The sequence below is a fragment of the Leishmania braziliensis genome, chromosome 32 (assembly GCF_000002845.2).
Source record: "Leishmania braziliensis MHOM/BR/75/M2904 complete genome, chromosome 32".
Classification (NCBI taxonomy): Eukaryota; Euglenozoa; class Kinetoplastea; order Trypanosomatida; family Trypanosomatidae; genus Leishmania; species Leishmania braziliensis.
In genome coordinates this window covers 1,322,821-1,343,165 of record NC_009324.2, presented here as the reverse complement: position 1 = coordinate 1,343,165, position 20,345 = coordinate 1,322,821, and the positions used below count along the sequence as shown (strand labels likewise).

The window sequence follows — 20,345 nt, the reverse complement described above, 5'->3', positions numbered from 1 at the left end:
ATGGGAGGGGAGGGGGGGAAGAGGGTTAAGAGAAATGAGACGATGAAAAGCGCCTTGCGAGAGAAAAGGAAAGAGGCGTGCAAGTGGGAAAGGAGAGTGGCAGGGGGGGGGCCTTTCGCTGCACGCACAATCATAAAGCCAATGATAGACTTACTGCATGTCGATTCATCTGTGGATGAAGGGGGAACCAGGCTTGAGATGCAAAGACACATTCCCTCCGTGTCACTCCACCCCTTGCTACTCACCAGCCGCCTTTCGTTCGAGAAAAAAAAAGAAAGCGTGGACACGAGACACCTTCCTCACTTCGAGGGGTGGACGCTAACAGGGGGCTAGGGGTAGGGGGAGGGAGCACCGCCTTGCCAGCTGTGGCTGCGTGCCACGACGCGAAGCTCCCGCTCAAACATCGGTCCATAGACGTGCGCGCATGGCAGCACCCCTGAAGAACACTCGGCACATCGTGAACGGAGGCGTCTCTCACTTTGTGCCGATTCCCTTTTGCTTTTTCGATTTCCACTTTAGCTTGAAGGCTGCGCCTTTCATTTCATATGTGTGAGATAAAAGGGGAGGAGTGAAGCCATGTATACGCACCCACATGAGTGAATGCAAATGAGCAAATTTTCACATGTGGCACACCGAGAGAGAGAGAAGCGAAAAAAAAAGTGCGCGCATTCGATTTTAACGCGTCGATGACATTATGTTTGTGCGTTCAGATTTTTTTCCCAATCTTATCGAACCAGCTGAAGCGCCTCACACAAGCATCGCCCTCAAAACGCTGGTGCGGTGTACTGCCGTAGTTCTTCGCTATTCTTCTTCCTTTTCTGTGGCAGAGCGGCAATCCATTACTCGCACGCCCATACACAAACACACATGCCTTCACCTACGCACTGAGCGTAAGAGGAAAAGGCAGCTCCGAAGGGAGGAAGCGGAGGAAAGAGAGCACGCAGCCATGCACAGACACACAGGTGCTGGCAGACAAAAAAAAACACACATATAGAGATGTATAGGTCTCCCCTACTCTTCGCTTCTGCCTTCGGTCATCATCTGTGTGTGGGTGTGGGTGTGGGTGGAGGTGCACACCTGTACTGTCGTGACTTTGAATAAATGTTTCTGTTAACCCGAGTAACTAACCGCCCTTCTCACTCGGTGTTCTCTTCGTCCCCGTGTAGGTTGCTTTTCCGGCCACCCCCCCCCCTCACTTCTTCTCCGTGTTAACTCCGATGCTGATGGTGATTAGAGAGACCATCATATGCACAGACGCGTGATGAGAAAGAGACGAGCGAGTGAGACCAAGATGAGGAAACGGGGAAGAGGGAAAGACGCGAGGGGAATAAGGTACAGGCAAGACAGTGGTAACCCAGATAGATTTAGACTAGAGAAGAAGAAAATACTGCAGCTTGAGAACCCACACCACAGAGAAAAAGCGCGCTGGCGACGCCGGCAGAGGAGCTTCAGTGGAAAGAGAAGTGTAGAAGAATTGAATACAAAAGGAGGTAAAAGAAAACGCGCACAAACAACGCACCCTTCCACGTCACACACACGCTGGTGGGTGGGAGTCCGCTGCATGCAGCAACGTCTTAGCTTGTCGCGGCAGCCGTCGCTTCAATTGTAGTGGCCAGCTGAAGAGATACCCACACAAACTCTCCCAGAGAAGTGAATCGAGATGAAGAAGCGGATAGGTCGAGCAAAGCAAGCGAGCAAGAACAAAAAAAAGAGGGAGAGGGAAGTTGTGTGAGGGGGTTGACGAAGAAGAGGTAAGAAAGGGGGAGGGTGACTGGGGGTTGCATTGTGTGGGGAAGTAGACAAACGAGAAAGGTAGACGACGAAAATGACAAAGTGAGGCGACAGTGCCTGAAAGGGGAAAACAGAAGGAGAGACGTGAGTGGAGAAAGAGGCACCGCCTGAGAACAAAGATGACCCCTTCCCCTTCCTCTGTAGTCTTGCCCTACTCTCACAGAAACACGAGACTCTCGCTTGAGCTCCCCTTCCTGCCCGCCGCCTTGTCCCTTTTTCCTCCGTCGTTCATACTATACCTCGCACACAAAACACAGCCACCACTGCCATGACAGCTGCTGCACCTTCTCTCGGTGTCATGGCTTAGAATTAGAGGATGCCCACTAAACATGATGCTTTCCGATACCGCAGCCCTACAAGCGATAAGACGGAGACGTAAACGAGAAGAAACACAACAAGGGATACCCATACTGGCGAGGAGCTTCACAAGTACTCCCCTTCGCTCACTCCTGCGCACACACGGGAGGAAGAGGAAAGAGAGAGAGAGGCACATATCCATACACGCACGCACGCACAGAGAGAGAGAGAGAGAAAGCCTAAAGAACCCTTGAGCAGGTATAGGCAAGTAATCGATGCGTTGAAGCAAGAGAAAACGACGAGGAGAAAGCGGATACTAAAGCGACCAGCGAGAGTAGCCCTAGAGCTTAAAGGAAAAAAAACATTAAACATACATGAGACATCTCTTCAGCGTGTGCACTCCACCACGAGCACGTCAGCGCATACACGCATACAACCACAGCCCACGCGTGGCTCTGTGTTGCGCCGCGGCCGCATCCTGCGCGTCCAGGGCGAGCCGTCCTGCCGTCGAATCGGGCCATGCGGGTCAGGGGTCCTCCTCGTCCTTCCCCGTCCACAACGCGGATACGTGCGGCGCGATCGGCGCCAGACGGACTTGGCTGGACTGCGCGCCTCGGTCCGCGCGGGCGTCTGTCGTGCGGGTAGCATGGGTGTGGTCCAGGCACCTGCCGGCCGCAGGTCGAGGAGGAAGCGGGCCGGCCTCAGGTGAGAGCCCTCACAGACCCCGCACCCCCGCCTGTGCGCCATGCCTCGCCCCCTCCCCTCGTCGCTTCAAGCGGCGGCGTGCCGTACTGTGGTGTGGCGACGCTCCACATGGGGAGCCTGGAGAACTCGATGGTGCGCTGCGGGGCGTTCTCGTCATGCCTCCGGCACCTGTGCGGCATAGGCCCGGCCGGGCGGATGGGAGCGCTGCCGCCAACGCCGCACGCGTGCACTTCGGCGTTGAGTCGTACGGATCGCCTCGTCCAGCGTTTGCTGAGCCGTTGACCCGACTCGTGCTGGGCTGATACGAGCCTGGCCATCACCGCAAGCCTCTGCGGCACAGCGCCAGCCCAGAGCTGGCCGCCAACGCCAAGAGTCCGCACAGCCGCACGCGAGGCCAGGCCGCAGGCCTCTGGCTTCCCCAGAAAGAGTGGGGTACTGGACACTGGTGCCACGTGCTGAGGCGGCACAGGACATCATCAGGGGGTGAGGGGGGGGGGGGGGTGCACAGGCTAACGCAGAGAACAGCAGAAAGAAAAATAAAAAGAAACGGTAGTTAAAGGCAGAAGAAAAATAAAGGAAAAGGGCGGGGGTAGCAAAGAAGGTGGGGAGTGGGTAATTGTGCCAAAGAGAAAGGGGGGTCGTCAACGTGGTGAGTAAAGAGAAGGACGCAAGCGGCATGCTGCTCCAAAATAAAACAAAACGAAGTAAAAAAGAAGAATAGACTGAAGGCGTACGGGAGGGGATGGAAGAAAGAAAAAAGAGGAGAGGAGAAACAAAATACACACACACAAAATAGACCCACTGGGAGAGGCACACGTGCACTGCAGCTCTGGCGCGACGCATTAGAGGTCAGCGTGTCCAGGAGTTGTCGCCTTTTTTATTCGCCCACTCGAAATGTGGCGAGAAAAGTTGAAGTAGAAAAGTAAAGACAAACACCAAAAAAAAAAGAAAACGGGTCTTTTGTTTTGATGTAGCAAATCGATGTTGAGCGCATATCAACAGAAGAGCGGGTGCGTCGCTGCGTGCGTCAGATAACGTCAACGCCTATCAAACGTAGCGCCTTAAAGGGGGAAAAAGAAGAGGACACGCACAAAATGAAAAAGAGGGGGACAAACCGCACAGGACTGCAAGTTAAAACTGAAGAAGCAATGAAGAGCAGAAAGAAAAAAAAAGAATGCACAACATTCATCAGCGTGGAGCGCACGTGCGACGCTTACACTTCTCTGCTTTGCAAAGAGTTGGAAAGTTAGAAGGTAGTCCTTCCTGGAGGAGGCTTCTCAGTGTCACAGGTATAATTGTATGTATTTCTGGACTTTGTAAGTCGCCTTACGGATTTCTCCTGCTGGTTCTTGGGTAGGTCCGTGTGCATGTTGCCTATCCTCTTCCGTAGGCTTCTTGACTCTTTTCCCTCTGCCGCTTCAGTTTCCTCCTTCCCTACATGCGACACAAGTATATACAGATGCATGAGCAAGAAAGAGAGAAACAAGACACACTTATGTAAGTGTGTTTTTTTTTTTGCGCGTGCAGGGAGAGGATAAGGAGAGAAGGGGACTGAGGCACAACACGCGTTGCACTCACAGCGAGGCGGTAGTGTGCGCCGTACTTCTTTTTTCCTTTGCAATGGTGTGCCACTCACCGTTTTTTTCTTTTCTTTGGTCGCTTTCTCTCTTGCACAACTACGCGTCAGCGAAATCAAGTCAGCATCTACACCACACGATTAGCTTTGTTTCCTCTTTCCGTGTTACTGGCTGAGAGTCATATAAACTCGTGCGCGTCCGCGCACGCAACTTCGCAGATGCCTCGTGAAGTCGTATCACGTGTGCGGAAAAAAGCCGAGCCGAAAAAAAAAAATTGCGGCAAATGACGGAAATAAAAGAAGGTGGGCGGGCAACACGCGCACACGCTCATAGAGAGGGAGAGACATGAAAAATCGCTCGTTCGCGGGGCTTGCCTGTATGGGCTCGTACGCGTTCGTAAAGTGGCGGGTGCTGCGCAGCTTTTGAAAAAGTGCATGAGAGGAGTGGCCTTGCGTCTTCGATTTCCTGCGTGCTCTTGCACGAGGCTCTTTCGTAGTTCGCCGGCGTTGCTCTCCTTCCTTTCTTAGACACACAGACACCCGCTTTGGCGTGGCGGTCGTCCTGGTGGTGGCACTAGAATAAGCGCCCTACAACCTTTTCGCAGCAGAGAGGCAAGAAGCGCAGCTCTCCTGCACAGACAATGTCAATTGTGTCTCGGCTGTATCGGCAGCGGTGACCACAGCGGAGGAAGCGACCACGATGCCTCGGCGAGCCGCCTCAGCGTACGACTTGGGGGCTACGGCGGCCGCAGTGGCGCCGGCAGGCGAGGCCAGATCTGCGTCTATAGGCCTCAGAGAGAGGTTGGCTGAAGCTGATCTTGGTTCAGCGAGTGTAGCGGCCACCGCAGCATTGTGCATCAGCAACGATCGACATGAAATCTCTTCGGCATCACTGTGCTCGTCCGAAGAGTCGTCGTGCGTATTGGAGTGCAGTGCGCCCTCCCACTCAGATGACGGGGTATAGGTGGCATCCCTCTGCCAGAAGTGGCGGCGCTCCAGGAGCCACGCAGAAGCCTTGATCAGCGGGTCTTGGAAGCAGAACTTCACTTCTCTAGTGGCGCTACTCGGGTAAGCATCAGTGGAATGCCTCAACTGCGCGGACAAAGTCGAGACACAGGAATTGGGCATGTTCACCTGCGATAAAGAAGAGGTGTTTCTGTTCTGTGCACACGCCAGGAAGCCAGTCATGCTGTATGGGTCATGGCGGCGGTAGTGCGACCCTGACAAGAGGCAGGGCGACGTCTGGTACGTCGCCTGCAATTCATGCGCCGACCTACAGTCGTCGGCACTGCTGCAGGAAACACTATCAGTAGGGATGGGTACCATCAGCAGACGCGTCGGGGGTAGCCCAGCGACAGGCGGAGCCCCATCAGGCTTCAGGGAACTGCCAATAGGGCACGGGGCTTGCGGCACCCAAACCCCTATTGCCTTCGGTGGACTCCCTGCAGGCATGAGCCCCTTCTTGTGGAGGAAGGTGGATGGCAGCCTGCCCATGCCCGTGTGCAGTGGAGTAGCAGAACCCTTCCTCCATGGCTCTGCCACACCATCCATGCTCTCACACGAGGTGCCTGCACACACGTCAACTGGGGCGTACAGACGGGGCATGGCCGAGCCCATCAGTTTCTCGTTTGCCATGGCCTCGCTGGCGTCTATGGGGCAAGCGGCAGAATCCTCGCAGAGAGTCAACAGGCTGCGGGAGCGGACAGCGTTTGCTGGGAAACAAAAGTCACCAACGGAAGTGGCGCCGATAGTCGCGTTCAGTACGCTCTTGTGAAAGGACGGCACGGCGCTCATGCTGATGTACAACTTCTCCGTGGCGGTTGTGGTGGCGGTGACGGAGGAGGACATGGTGGGCCCCGGCGAACCGGACCTCGTCGTGGACATAGAAGTTGCCTCCCTCACGCCGCTGCTTGCTGTTTCCTCATGAAATTTGAAATCAGTATCTGTGAGGATGGCGTCGATGGTGAGCAGTGGTTTGGGTATCGGCGCACACATGCGCGGCATAGAGGTGTAAAGATTCCTGTGGTGGTCAGCGGCACAGCCACAGCTACCTGCATGGAGTGGATCCTTGTCAATGGGGCACGGGCCCAGTTGCATGCTACGTGACTCGCAAATCGCAATGCCTGCGGGCTCCTCGCCCACCGCGACAGGGAACGCGCAAGCGACCGGCAGGGCTCTTCTGGAAACGCAGGTGTCGTCTGAGCGAGACTCACAAACATCCTTGAGAAGCGGGCTCGCCTCCAACTCCACGTGTGCCTGATAAGCAGCGACAGGTGAGGCAAGCGCGGCACGTTGCCCACACAAAGCATTGCTGGAAAGTTCGACGTTCCGCGTATTCTGCTGTGACGTGGTGGCCCCCAGTCGGTAATGAAGCAACGAGTGAAGAGAAGCCTCGCACTCAGACGTGTGCAGCCGATGCTTCAGCATCTCCATACTGTAAGTTTCGTCAGCAGTGTGACTGCGAAAGCCGACGCGCAGCCTGGCCCCTTCAAACGCGTCCACTGAAAGCATACACGTACTGGAGGGCGGCACAGGAAGGTCGTCGCGCAGTATCAGCTTGCTGGAGGCACGGGCCGCGCTCAGTACCGCGTCGATGCGTTCGCAGCGAGTGTAGCCGGTGAGGAAGGGTTCCAGGCAAGAGAGATCAGCGAGGGCAGGCACATGGACTGTCATAGCCGCGTCCATCAGGGAGAGAACATCCGCGGCAATATTATCGGCATTCATATCTGTCGAGGCGGTGAGAAACACTGGATCCATGCAGGCCTCCAGTACCTTCTGCACAGACGATCCGCACAACATGGCCACCGCTGGGGAAATAGGGGTGACAGCCATAGTAGTAAACACAAAAGACTCACTCTCCGGCGTGGTCGAGCTGCGTGAGTCCTCTGCGCTGGTGATGTGGGTAATGATAGCATCCGTCTTCCCTACCGTTTGCTTCTCGACTCTCTCCACTGTCTCAGACGTGTTCTCCAGGGAGAAGGCTAGAAACGTGTACTCGTCCTCCGATGTAGAGGATGCAATCTCCGTGCGGTCAGTCATGCTGATCCGTGCCGCTGAGAAGCGAACGTCGAGCAAGAGAGGCAAGAAGAGGTGGAGGGGAGAGAGAGAGAGACGGGCACAACTAGAGGGGAAAAGAAGACGGGTACTAGCCAGTGTGGAGCCTAACAGGAACGGAAAGGAAAGGTGAAGAGGGAGGAGAAAGGGGGCACGACACGAACACCAGTCGGGAATAAATGTGTGAATCAGGAGAGCAAGGAGAGAGAGAAAATGGGCCCACACGCCCGCATGCAGAAATGTAAACAAAATGGCACAGATCTTCAGAGGATGCGCGTACCAGGAGAGGGTGAGAGAGGAAACACGAACGCCACAATAAACTGCTACAGAGATGTGAAGGCAAAGATGAAGAGAGAGAGAGAGACCACACATTGACAGGCTAAGGGAGAAGGCAGTAGAAGGCGCAAAGAGAAGAGGCTACGCGAACACAAGACAGATAAGCACGCAGACAAGGAGTGCAGCAGACAAGGTAGGAAGGGCACTCACAGAAGCGTTGGAAAGCAAAAGAAAATAAAATATATATCAAACAACTACTGTGACGATGCCTAATACGCCCCCTCGGGAAGGAAGTGGGGAAAAAAGCGGTAAAGCAATACAGGATGCACGCAACTAAGTACTAACTAACAACTAGTAGCGTGCACTTCTGGGTAGGATGAACGTGTTTGAATAAGAGATGCCTTATATACACATACACGCGCATGCGCAAAATGATAATACTTCGACTACTATACTTCAGCTAGAGCTACTCTTCGATGTTTCCTTTGACTGCACACACGAAAAAGTGTGTAATGATGGATTACTATTTTGTGTCCTCTCCCTCCTTAACGAAGAAGCGAGTGTAGTATACCCAACTGCAAAGAAAAAAAAGAGAGAGAAAGGAATCGCAAGAAATGGATGATGAAAGAGGAATGAGATGAGCAACCTCCCCAATGGCCCTGAGCGAGACGAAGGGTGAGGAGTGGAGAAAGAGAGAGGGGGGGGTAATGGTGAATTCGATCCGATGGCGCACACGCACAGAAACCAAGAGAAGCTGCGTATGATTCGCTTCGCCTTGCTGTTTTAGTGCCGTTTGCCTTTCTGTGGTTGCGATTTTCGTTTTCGTTTGTTCTTTTTGTCTTCTCTCGTCCGCTCCGTCTTTCGCAAACGAAACTAAAAATAAAATGACAAAGAGAGAGAGAAAAAAAAAATTTTTTTTTTTTGAAAAAGGGTGGAAGGAGGAAAACAGTACGGGCGCAGGTCGATATACGATGCCCCTCTCTCCCCCCTCGCAAAGAGAGACGAAGCACCGGCGAGTTGCGTGTGCTCTGTACCTCTTTTTTGCGGCTTGCTTCCTCGTGTGCCCTGTGCGTGGGCTCTGGGCGAACACCCTCACACTTAGTTGCCTTCCTTCAATGAGCAGCTCGACAGGTGAGGGCAATAAGAGACAGCCAAAGAAGAGGAGAGGGGGTGCACAGCAACAGATGGGGAGGCAACACACGCAAACGTCGGCACACTTGTGTGTTTGAAAGCAGCGCCAACGAACGAATAAGGAGTAGAATAGCGAGGAGGTCGTTTGGTACAGCGAAGGCAAAGACACAATAATGCGCAGGATAAAACAAACAAAAATGAGTAGATAGAAGAGAGGAGAGAACGTGGGCGAGTGAGCTGATTTCAAGGGAGCGATCAAAACCTTGCAGCAGTAGTCCTCTTCCGCCACTAGTGTTACTGCGCAACTCAGCGTCCTTTGCTCCACTTTTCTGCTCGGAAGTCGCAGGGGGATTTGTGTTTTTGCTCGTGTCTGGTGAAAGAGTGAGCTGCAGCTGTGTGAATAAGAAAGACGTCTCAGTTAATAAAAAAAAAAAGAAGGTGATGATCCCCGAATGAGTCGTAAAGACGCAGGAAAAGTATTTTAAACACGTCTATCGTCACCGCACCAGTGCTATTGCTAGTGATATCGCGCTGGTGGTGGTAACGTTGGTAGTTGCGGGGTTTTGTTTTTCTCCCTTGAATCCTAGGGGTATAACATGAAGAGGAGCTTCGCGCACGCACACAAGCACAGAAACCAACGCTTAGGGCAGGTGATTGCAGGCAGAAGACAAGTGAAAGAAGCACAGGAGAAACAAACGCAAGAAGAGCAGCGGGAAATCAGTGCTAATAGACTCCAGTGAGAGCGATGCTGGTGAGGATGTTAAGGCAGTGTTAGCTTTGCGTCTCCCAATATAGCCTCTTGTTCGCTTGTCTGTTTTCTTCGACCTCTTGCTTTAACTCACTGGTGCAACTCTCCCCACCCCACCCCACGTTGCCTAGTCACACCCAAGACAAAGAGCTTCAGAGGAACACAAACGAGCGACCACAAGGCACACACAAGCGCACTGAAAGCGAGCGGGAAAGAAGTAAGCAAATCGATCGAGCAAAGAAAGTGACTCGTGAGGTACCCCGCTTACCAGGGACTTCGCCAAGGTGAAGTGTGCACACAAAAGAAAAGAAAACGAAACACAAAACAAAGCACAGAGTCGGCCCCTTCGCACACACACACACACACACACAGAGAGAGAGAGAGAGAGAGAGAAATTGCGCGAAAACGTTTAAGTGAAACAAACCAGGGATACACTCCGGAAGGGGAGAGGAGAACGTACGAGTCAACAGCTATACAGGAATCGAAAGAAAAGTAATCGAGACGAATTGCGGATTCACACTTACTCACATAGAGATCCGGGCTCAAGAGAAAAAAGGCAAAAGAAAAATTAGACCACAAACAAGGGAAAGACACACAAGTATGAAATCCGTCGAGCAGCAGCAGAGATGAACAAGCAAAATGAGAAAGAAAAGTTGACCCCAGGCAGACTTCCAAAGGAAAAGAAAATCGTCAGGGGCAACAAGAAGGGCAGAGGGCAGCAGAGCGCACAGAGAAAAATACGGTCGACTGAGGATCACTGAATAGCAGAAGCCACAAGACACGCACACACCAACAGCAAAGAAGAAAGATGTAAATCGACTTTTACTCGATCTTGATGCAGTAGTTCGTGCGTGAAGACGAATGTGCAGGTACCCACTTACCGGCCCTCTGTCTGCCTTTCAGGGTGGGGGATGCCTCGTTGAGTCCTTTTCCGTTTTTTTTTCAGCCTTTGCGCAACTCGCAGTATTTTACCTTTCCGCTTCGTGTTTTCCTTTTCGAGTCAGTGGGCCAGTATCTCGTGCGCAGGGGGTGCGTATCCTTGATAGCAGTAAATGGGATTTATCCTCAATCGCGTTCCTTTCTCTTGGCTTGACGGAGAGAGAGAGAGAGAGAGAGGGGGATTGAAATATGCATGCGCTCGCAAGCGGGTATATGTGCGTATGTGTTTTGCAGCCAAGAGTTATCGATGTGGAAGAGGGTGTAATTTCTGCGTGGAACTGCTTGCATACACACAGGCGGTCACTAATACTGGCTAGCGCGCACAGATGCTGGAAAGGGGGGGGGAGAGAAGTGAAACCCTGAAAGAAGAGATGAAGAGAAAAAAATGGAAAGGATGGAGGAAGACACACACGCACGCGCACGCTGTAGGAAGGTTTATGGAGAAAGAGATGGGCAAAAGATAATGGCAGTCGTCGATTGCACTGCAAAGGCACACTCATTCACCTAATAAGTACACCGACGCACGCTTAACACCTTGCTTCAGGCTGTGCAGGGGAATATTTCCTTACTTCGGCAGAGTAAGAAAGAGGAGAAAGAGGAGAGTTGAAGAGACATTAGTATAAGCAGCACATACAACAGCAGATGTGTCACCGCGTAAGTCTCGATGTCAAATCAGCAACGAGGCAAATGCTTCCGATGCATCAGAGGACGCTGCGTCGCTGCGTTAAACGCACAGCGAAGAATCCGAGCCATACACAATGGGGGGGGTGCCGGGATGCCCAAGAGCGCAGATTCGTGCCGCTCCTGTTCTACAGAATGCACACAGAATACGATAAAGGGGGGAGAGTGGGCAGTGACACTTCGAGACATGCCCCTCGCTTGCCTTTAGCTCTATTCTGTTCAACGTGAGCACCCGTTCACTTGCTCGTTTCTGTTGTTTTTAAGGTGTGCGTGTTTCTTGGGGGTTTCGTCCTTTAGTGACGCGCGCCTGTGGCGGCCTGCGCGCCAACCAGTCAACTGTACGCACACGCACACACACGCATGTGCAGAGCTAGACATGTGCTGCATGAGAAAAGGGGGTTCTCTTTTTTTTTTTTTTCAAAAAAAGGAGCAATTTTGTTTGCCCTGCTTTTCTTCCCTCTTTTCCGTGGTTACTTAATGAAGGCCAAACTACGGCGACAACCCACACAACGAGAGAAAGAGAGAGAGAGTGATGCTGAGCCGAGTGTCTTCGTTGGCGTGGTGTGCACAAAGCCTCATACACACACACACACACCTTTACAAAGCTCTAAAAGAGCCACAGACAGACGCCTGGCGCTAAAAAATGACTGAAAATGGGGGGGGGGGGGCAAAAAGCACACGACAGAGAGAGGGGGAAGGAGGGGGAAGAAGGAGGGGGAAGTCCAACTGAGGAGCATTCGTGTGCATCGGGACGGTGCAATACCACCTCAACGGAAAGAGAAAAGGCACACACACGTGTGAGCACAAGACCATCGTCTCCCCCCCTTCAGACCCTTCTCCATCCTCCACTTTCGAGATCTTCACACCACAGAGAGAGAGAGAGAAAAGACAGAAAAGTACCGTCGTACGCTAATACAGTCATGCACATCTGCGATTTCCTCTCTCGAATTCGCCTTCGCGTTGCGCTTTGTGCTATGTGCTCAGTATGTGGGCATCTGGCACGTTGAGCTGCATCTTCGACTCCCCTTTCTGCACCACGCTCGCTTTGCCTATGAATACTTTTCACTCTTCTCTCTCTTCCCCCTTCTTCTCCTCTCTCTCTAACTGCATACATCAAACGAACACGTTCGACGACTCTCTGCTGCTGCCGCTGCCCCCCCCCTCCGGCAGAACTCGCGCGCTTATAAATGCCTGCGGGATGTGCGCCTGTTTTCTTGCGCGCACAGCGCCTCACCCCTCACAGCCCAAAGTGGTGTTTGGAAGATCCAAAGAAAAAGAGACAGACAGCCACGAGAAGGACACAGCGAGCAAGACGGCAAACAAAATTTAAAAATAAATAAAACGCGACCAAACAGAGAAAGAGAGAAAACGAGAGCAAAGAAGTGGGAGGAGAGAGAAGCACGCAACGCCTCTTTACCTCTTCTCCTCGTTCTCTCTCTCTCACTGAGCGGCGGGGTTCAGAAATGGCTGTGTCCTCGCCTTTCGCTTCGCAGCTCTTCTCTTCCACCTACTCCCCCCTCCGTCCTGCCGCCCGCATACCTCAGTCCTTTGAAGAACACGGCATCCGCTCCCCCATTGCAGGTGCCGTCTTGGTGAAGCGCACACACAGACACACACACACACACACATACGCACACACGTAAATAGAGAGAAGCAGAGGCAGATTAGCTGGTGGTGAGGAGTAGAAAGACTGAGAAAGAGAGGGGCTCAAGAGCAAAAGAATGGAGCGACGATCTAGCGAGAAGGGAAACACACGAGCACACCTACAGAGAGAAAGAGGGACGTTGATGCATGCAGATCGATATGACTATGCCCACGGCAGCTTCTAGACCGATATCCTCTTTCCCGCTTGCAAGCCACATTTATTGAGAGCGCGCTCTCACTACCGTGCCTTCTCTTGTGCCACGCGGCGGCAGTGGAGGCTCTCTATGCCTCACCCTACTCGCATAATCGGTAGGAAAGGCAGCCTTTAGCGCTGCTGGTCCTCCTCATCGGGGTGGAGGCGCACGCAGTCGTCGATACGCAGCACCGTCACAGCCGCTTCCGTCGCGAACTGCAGAGATTTAACTTTGCTAGGTTTCGGCTCCAGCACACCCGCCCTGATGTTGTTGCGCAGCGTGCCGTTGTGCAGATCCAGTCCGGTAAAGCGCGCCTCCGTCTGCTGACTGCTGCTCTGTGCCTGCGTGTGCTCGACGCGAAGCTTCGCGACGATGTCCGTCGCGTCGAGAGCAGCGTTTAGCGCCAGTACCTTCGGAATGATGAGCAATGCCTCAGCGTACTCGGCCACCGCCAGCTGCTCTCGCGAGCTCAGCGTGCGGGCAAAGTTGTCCAGGTACACCGACACCGCAGCCTCTACGGAGCCGCCGCCAGCAACAACTGAGCTGGCGTCACATGTGCGCGCCACAGCCCACAGCGCGTCGTTCAACGCGCGCTCCATCTCCTCTAGCATGAAGTAGTTCGCGCCGCGGCACACGATCGTGGCGCACACGGCGTTCGACGTGCCAGAAACAACGATGCAGTCATCATCGCCCATGTGCTCCTCGTACACCTTCTCCGACCGACCGAGCCATTTGGGGTCGAAGACCTCTTCACCCTCGAGGTCGGACATGGTGTGGACTACCTGCGCCCCGGTAACCTTGGCGATACGGCGGATGTCATCCTTCTTGACACGGCGTACGCCCAGCACATTGTTGTCCACCATGTACTTCATCATGCTATCCTCGATCCCCCACGTCGTCATGATGACATTGGCGCCGGCCGAGATCATCTTATGAATGCGTTCCTTGGTAATGTCGAGCTCACGCTGGCGGATTGCCTCGGCCTTGGAGGGGTCCGTGATGGTGATGTTGATACCGAGCTTCATCTTGACAGCACGCAGGTCGAAGTCGATGAGGGCAATCTTCGCGTCCTTCACTGAGGTTGGCATGCCCTGTGCGGCGCGAGAGAGGTTCATCGCAAAGCCCTGAACAAGCCGTGATTCGTGCAGGCTTCTGCCGTGCTGCAGCAGGATTGATACCGCCTTACGAGGATAAATGACGTCGCCGAAGTCGTTCACCGTCTTGACGGACATGATCGCATCCACTACAACCTTCGCGAACAGCTCCACATCGTTGCTTAGGATCTTGCTCGACATGGAGGTGCGAGCGACATTTAGCAGCACATCCTTGCCGAGGCTGTCCACGGCGCAGACGAGGTTGTCGTTCAGGTAGCGCAGTGCCTCACGCATGGCAAGCTTGTAGCCCGCAATGATGCTCGTCGCGTGAATGCCCTGCGACACGAGCTCCTGAGCTCTCCTCAGCAGCTCCGCAGCGAGGATCACGACAGAGGTGGTGCCGTCGCCAATCTCCTTGTCCTGGAGCTGCGCCAGATCCACCAGTAAGCGGGCGGCTGGGTGCTCCACGTCGAGGCTCTTCAGGATTGTCGCGCCGTCGTTCGTCACCATCACATCACCGACGTCGTCCACCAGCATCTTGTCCAGGCCGATGGGGCCCAGTGACGACTTCACGACATTTGCCACGGCCAACGCAGCAGTCACGTTCTCGCGGCGCACGGCGATGCCGCTGGTTCGGGTGCCGTTGATGCCAAGGGCTGCCTTCTGTTTCGGCTGCATCTTCTCAGCGTGGATGGGGTAGGGTGCAAGAAGGTGCGTGTGAGCCACTTGTGTGTGTGTGTGTGTGGGGGGGGGGGGGGGGCGTCTGTCTGAAGGGGCCCGAGCACAGTCACGGAACTACAGCGGCCGTCGAGAGAGAAGCGGAGGAAAAGAATATATGCGAACAGCGAAGTGCGTAGCGAACGTCACTCACGTCAGGAGGCGCGCGAAAGAAGCACAAGAGGTGGAAAATGTAGAGAGGTATACTACGCTGAAAGTCGATCTAAGCTCGCAGGGAACTGTTGACCCGGCGAAGAGACAGAGAGAGAGAGAGAGAGAGACACGCACACATGCATGGATCGCGCCGGGGGGGGCGAGGCAGGTGAAATTGTGAGAGACAGAAATGTAGATGAGGAATGGGAAAAGAAAAGTTCCATCACGGACGAGTTCATTGAAGTGGTGGTGATGGCGCATGTGAGTGCGTGGTGAAGCACGCAGATTACGTGCAACACGGCAGACGAGGAGAAGGGAAGCCACAGAAGAAGATATGGAGGAGTAGTGGTGATAGGGGTTGATTGCAAGATAGACCGCGCCGCTCTTTAGCGCATCCAGGGCAATCGAGAGCGGCGCAACGGCCTCGTTCCAGAGCATCACGTGCATGCATGCGGAACGGCATACGCACAAGACCGCTATTGACCCTCAGAACAGATCCCCTTGCAGTCTGCAGCGTGGTAAAATTAAGCGACGGCAGGAGCGCTCCAATGCCTGTTTCCAATAAGGCACGACGATTCTCCCCACATGAGAAAGACCAGCCAGCGCCACGTACCCTCACCTCTTGTCCAGAAATGAGCCCATTTTCAACCGTAGCCCGCGAAGAATGACTGTGTCGCCTCACAGAGCACGTGTGGTTGCCTGACATGCAGCCCATAGGCGGCCCTACATACATCCACACCCAATCCCTCCGCACGCTGAATAACAGAGAGCATGTGGAAACACACCGGCAGCAGTGGTGACACGGAGCTGAGGAGAGAAGGTTTGCGCTTGCATGTTGCGTAAAAGTATGTAAGCTGCGCGCACGCGCCAGCGTCCCCTCCGACTACAAAAACAACCCACCGGCACCGCAGTGCGAGTCCTGCCATTTCGCACTGCGGTGCCGGTGGGGGTACGGTGTCGGGCAGTGGACACGTGCTTGCAAAATAAGTTTACCTCCGGAGAAAGAAAAGATAGAGGGGCGCCCATTTTCGTGGGTGCTGAGCCACCACTCCCCCACCCTTCCCCCTCGTGACACCCGCCCCCTCATGCGCCTGATGTGGAGGAGCCGGGGAGAGCGTTGGTGGGGTCGTGTACGCGTTGGTGGACCAGCGCAATAAGCCATTGCCCACCACACACGCCTGCAGGTGCCACCAGCAAAGGGGAGAACACGAACGACAAGGAAGGAAGCGTAGGTCAAACATGAAAAATGGGAAACAAGACTGGGAGGGGGAGGTGGGGGGCGACGAAGTGGTTTGCACGTGAGTGGCCGCGGTGGCAAAGCACTGCTGCCCTTTTGGGGGCGCGTGGGCCGACAGGCGAGGAAAACAGCTGACGTGCACGCAGGCACACGCACACCTACAGTTTCGAATCAGCGCGCTTTATGTTCTTCTGGCGCTCCTCCAGTGCTTTCTCCGTTCTCAGCAGCGACTTGAAGTAGCGCGTCGTCCGCACCTTCAGCTCCAGTGTCGCGTCCTCGTCAAGGCATAGCACCGCGGCGGGGTGCATCTGCAACATTGTCGCAGTGCACATGTGCGTGATCCCGCCCTCCACGCACCGCGCAACCGCGAGAGCTTTGCTGGCACCAGTCGCCATCATCAGCACAACCTTTGCATCCATGATCGTGCGCAGCCCCACCGTCAGTGCCATCGTCGGCACGCGCGACACGTCGTTGCCGAAGAACCGCGCGTTGCTCTTCATTGTCTCCGCGTTCAGACTCTTCACACGCGTGTGGCTGTACAGACTGCTTCCGGGCTCGTTAAACGCAAGGTGACCGTCCGTCCCGATCCCTGCGAGGAACAGGTGGATACCGCCAGCGGCCTTGATCTTCTCCTCGTACTGACGGCACTCCTCGATCAGGTCCGGCGCGTTCCCGTTCAGGATGTGTCGGTTCTTCTCCGGGATGTCTACATAGTTAAAGAAGTTGTGCTTCATAAAGTAGTGGTAGCTCTCCGGGTGGTCCGCCGGCAGCCCGACATACTCGTCCATGTTGAACGTAACAACGTTCTTGAATGTCACGCGGCCCTCGCGGTACGCAACGATCAGCTTCTGGTACGTGCGCATTGGTGTCTCGCCTGTCGGCAGCCCAAGCACGAACGGTCGGTCTTCCGTCGGCTTGAAGTCGTTGATCGATGCGATCACGTACTTAGACGCGTAGTCCGCTACCTGGTCTGCTGTCTCGGAGATGACAATCCGCATGGTTGAGAAGGGGGTGAAGGAGCTGATTCACTGTAGAGTGAGGAAGAGGGGAGAGGAAGGAGGGGTTCAGCTCGGCAACCGGTGGTAATTGTAGGCGAAGGAAAACCTGAAGCGCGTGCGGTTGCGCATGTGCGTGTTTTGTAGCGCAAGAAGAAGGCAGGGTGAGGGGAAAGGGAGAAAAAAAAGTACAGGAAAGAAGTTACGGCGCACACCACTCAGGCGCCTGCAGTGTCCATTGACCTAATCTCAGGGTAAACTAAGCCCGGAGAGCGTCTGTACACCACAGCAGAGGCAGTAAAGAAGTGAGATGGGGATGCACAGTGGCTCACATTGAGCAAACACCGCCCCGCAGCGTTCACCGTAGAGACAATCTGATGGATACGGTCAACCATCATCATCCCTGCAGTTTGCACCACCTTCCTCCGCAGCGATGCTTATGGGCTCTTTATTCTCGTTCCTTTCTGCTCGTCAGCTTCAAGGTCTGCTCCACCAAGCGCACCAGATGCACGGTCGGGCATCCCAAGCACACTCTACTGCACCAAGCGCACATCAAGCATAAGGTGGCTCGCAGAAAGAGTACGCACACGCGCATTACATACAAGCAGACCCACACACAAGAACTTGAAAAGCACATACACACATGCGCGAGCAGACGCGTGGAAGGCGGAAAAAGAGAGAAACGAAAGGGGAAGGAGGGGTAGGAGGCACCAGGGACGGACGCACCGGCGTAGTTACATGAGATGTGCATGGGAAAGGGAGAACGAGTGACAGCGCGAAAGACAAAAACAAAACAAAGCATAAAGAACGCACGAGAATAAAGCAAAGCTGCATCGACACGGTCACACACTCACGCACAGCCATACACAGTCATGCGCACACAGACCCATCGAGAGGAGCAGGCAAAGATAAAACAGCGGCACTCACAGCACAACGAGAGAAGAGGAGGGGATCGACAGACAGCGTAGCACACAGAGACAGACGTACATGCGCGCAACTTCACACGCCCAGCCAAATATGCAAAACAGAGAAACGAAAGAAGAAGAGAGATGAAGGTACTTCAGGTAAACACACACACACACACGATGGAGGGCAAACACGCGAATCGGCAGAGCAAAAGACGAAGACAAACATGCAAAAGAAAAAAAGAGACTAAATCCAACCAAAGGCGGAAAAGGGAACGCACAGGCAGCAGCAGCAGCAGTAAAACAACGTAAAGTTCCACACGCAGGTAAAGTGTCGCGTAATAGAAAAGGAAAAAAAAAAAAGAAACATTTTAACGAAATCATTAAGTCGACGGATATCTCTTGCGCTTTCACCGCGCATTGGTCGTTTCTCCGCGATGTGCTTTATCGGTGGCGGTAAGTGACGCGAAGGAGAAGCGGCTGTCATCGCAAGAAATGGGTGAAGGTGCCGGGTAGGCTCTCAAATGCAGAGACAGTGAAGGGCGGTTAACAAGAAAGGCAACGAGGGTTTTAGAGAGAGAGTGAGAGTGAGAGACGGCGGCAGCGGGTGGATGAGAAAGGTCAAAGGCAAGTAGAAAGAGGTGTGTGAACACAAGCGCATAAAGCCGCACGTCGCATCACCAAGTCTGATGTCTCTCGCACTGTAAAGAATTAGCAGCTCTCTATGGCTAGTCCTTCAACTGCGAGTGCTGCCTCTTGCTTGTCGCCTCTATGCAAAGCAGGTCACTGCCCGCCACCGCCCCTCCTCCTCTTTCGGTTACTCCTCTTCTATCAGTGCCACACACGCACACACACACAGAGAGAGATGCAATCAAAGACATATTGTACATTGGAAATGCCCTTCACACGCACATGTATCGGTGATGATGATGAGACAGAGAAAGAATGAACGAAAAGGGTAAAAGAAGAGCCGCACAAACGTATGTCCGCAGAGAGAGAAAAAGAGGGAGGGGGGCGAAGACGAGAGAAACCATTAGCACATATATTTTGTTTATCGTTCGAGAGGCTTCTTTGTAAGCTGCTTGAACTGGGCGGTCGTTTCAGCGAGAGTGTGGGCGTGTGAGTGTTCCACAGGCGTAGCGCTCACAGTTTCCTTCGTGCGGCTTCTCTTTCGAGTTTTGAGCATTTGATTCTCGTTGTTGGACCCTTCGAGTTACTCAAGCAGCGCCCTGCACCATGAGAAGGAGCGACGGAGAGGAACAGCGGTCGAAACTGTTGTACAACAGACCTGATAAAAGAGGATGAGAGAGAAGAATGAGAGTCAACGTGACTCGCACCACTTCCCTCACAGTACAGCAGCGTCTTTTCTTTCTTTGCCTCACTCCTTCTCCTCTCTTTCCCAAGAGCGCTGTGTCTGTGTCTCTGAGCCTGTGCTTGAACGAAACACCAAGACAAGCCAGCAGACCGAGAGAGATAAAGGGGGGAAGAGGCAACCGAAGAAAATAAACGACGCCTGTCAGCACCAACGCTGTAAAGAAAAGGAGCGAGAGCAGCGCGGAGAGAGAAGCCAGTCAGAGAAAGAGAGAGAGCTGAAACAACCCCCACCCCCACCCCCCCAAAAAAAAAAATGAAATAAAAAGACAGGCACAGTCGTTTTTTCTTTCTTGGCGCACAGTCTGGTGCGGGCGGGTAGACGGACATGGTGCAGTGAGGAAAGGGCAGGAGTAACGCGTGCGCCTCCGACTACCCAAGGCAACCCACCGTCTCCCACAGCCTCTCTCGCGTACGCCAGCTATCGTGAAAGCGAAGCAGAAATGAAATGAGCAAACAAAAAAAAAAGAAAGAGACAAACACAAAACGATCAATCGCTCGGAGGAGTAGAAGAGGGGCAACCGTAACGCACAAGATAGACGGTGGCAGCGGCGGTGATGCGCTGTGTGTGCACCCCTGTCCGTGCACACACACACACACACACACACACACACACACACACACACACACACACACACACACACACACACACACATGAGCACGCATCTAAGAGGGGTGAGGCTCCTCAACAGCGAAAGAGAAAGTGCGCGCCACATTCATACACAAGCAGAAGACAGGGATGCAATGGAAACGAAATCGCCCAAACGCACATGAACGATAAAAAGGTGAAAAGGGGGAGAGGAAAGAGTCAGTCAACGCACACGCCCGATCATGCGG

At 53.8% G+C, this 20,345-nt stretch overlaps 3 protein-coding genes across 3 annotated transcripts; all 3 read right to left on the bottom strand.

The window, feature by feature from the left end:
• Nucleotides 1-4,957: 4,957 nt before the first annotated feature.
• On the bottom strand, nucleotides 4,958-7,408 carry LBRM_32_3570 (conserved hypothetical protein; the record flags this gene model as incomplete). Its single annotated transcript, XM_001567658.2, has 1 exon — nucleotides 4,958-7,408. The coding sequence occupies one exon, from the start codon at nucleotides 7,406-7,408 to the stop codon at nucleotides 4,958-4,960; it is 2,451 nt and encodes an 816-aa protein (XP_001567708.2).
• Nucleotides 7,409-13,167: 5,759 nt separating this feature from the next.
• On the bottom strand, nucleotides 13,168-14,808 carry LBRM_32_3560 (putative chaperonin alpha subunit; the record flags this gene model as incomplete). The annotated part of the gene is made up of 1 exon (XM_001567657.1): nucleotides 13,168-14,808. One exon carries the CDS (start codon nucleotides 14,806-14,808, stop codon nucleotides 13,168-13,170), a length of 1,641 nt encoding a protein of 546 aa, XP_001567707.1.
• Nucleotides 14,809-16,395: 1,587 nt separating this feature from the next.
• LBRM_32_3550 (putative glucosamine-6-phosphate isomerase) lies at nucleotides 16,396-17,235 on the bottom strand (the record flags this gene model as incomplete). Its single annotated transcript, XM_001567656.1, has 1 exon — nucleotides 16,396-17,235. The coding sequence occupies one exon, from the start codon at nucleotides 17,233-17,235 to the stop codon at nucleotides 16,396-16,398; it is 840 nt and encodes a 279-aa protein (XP_001567706.1).
• Between the last annotated feature and the right edge of the window lie 3,110 nt (nucleotides 17,236-20,345).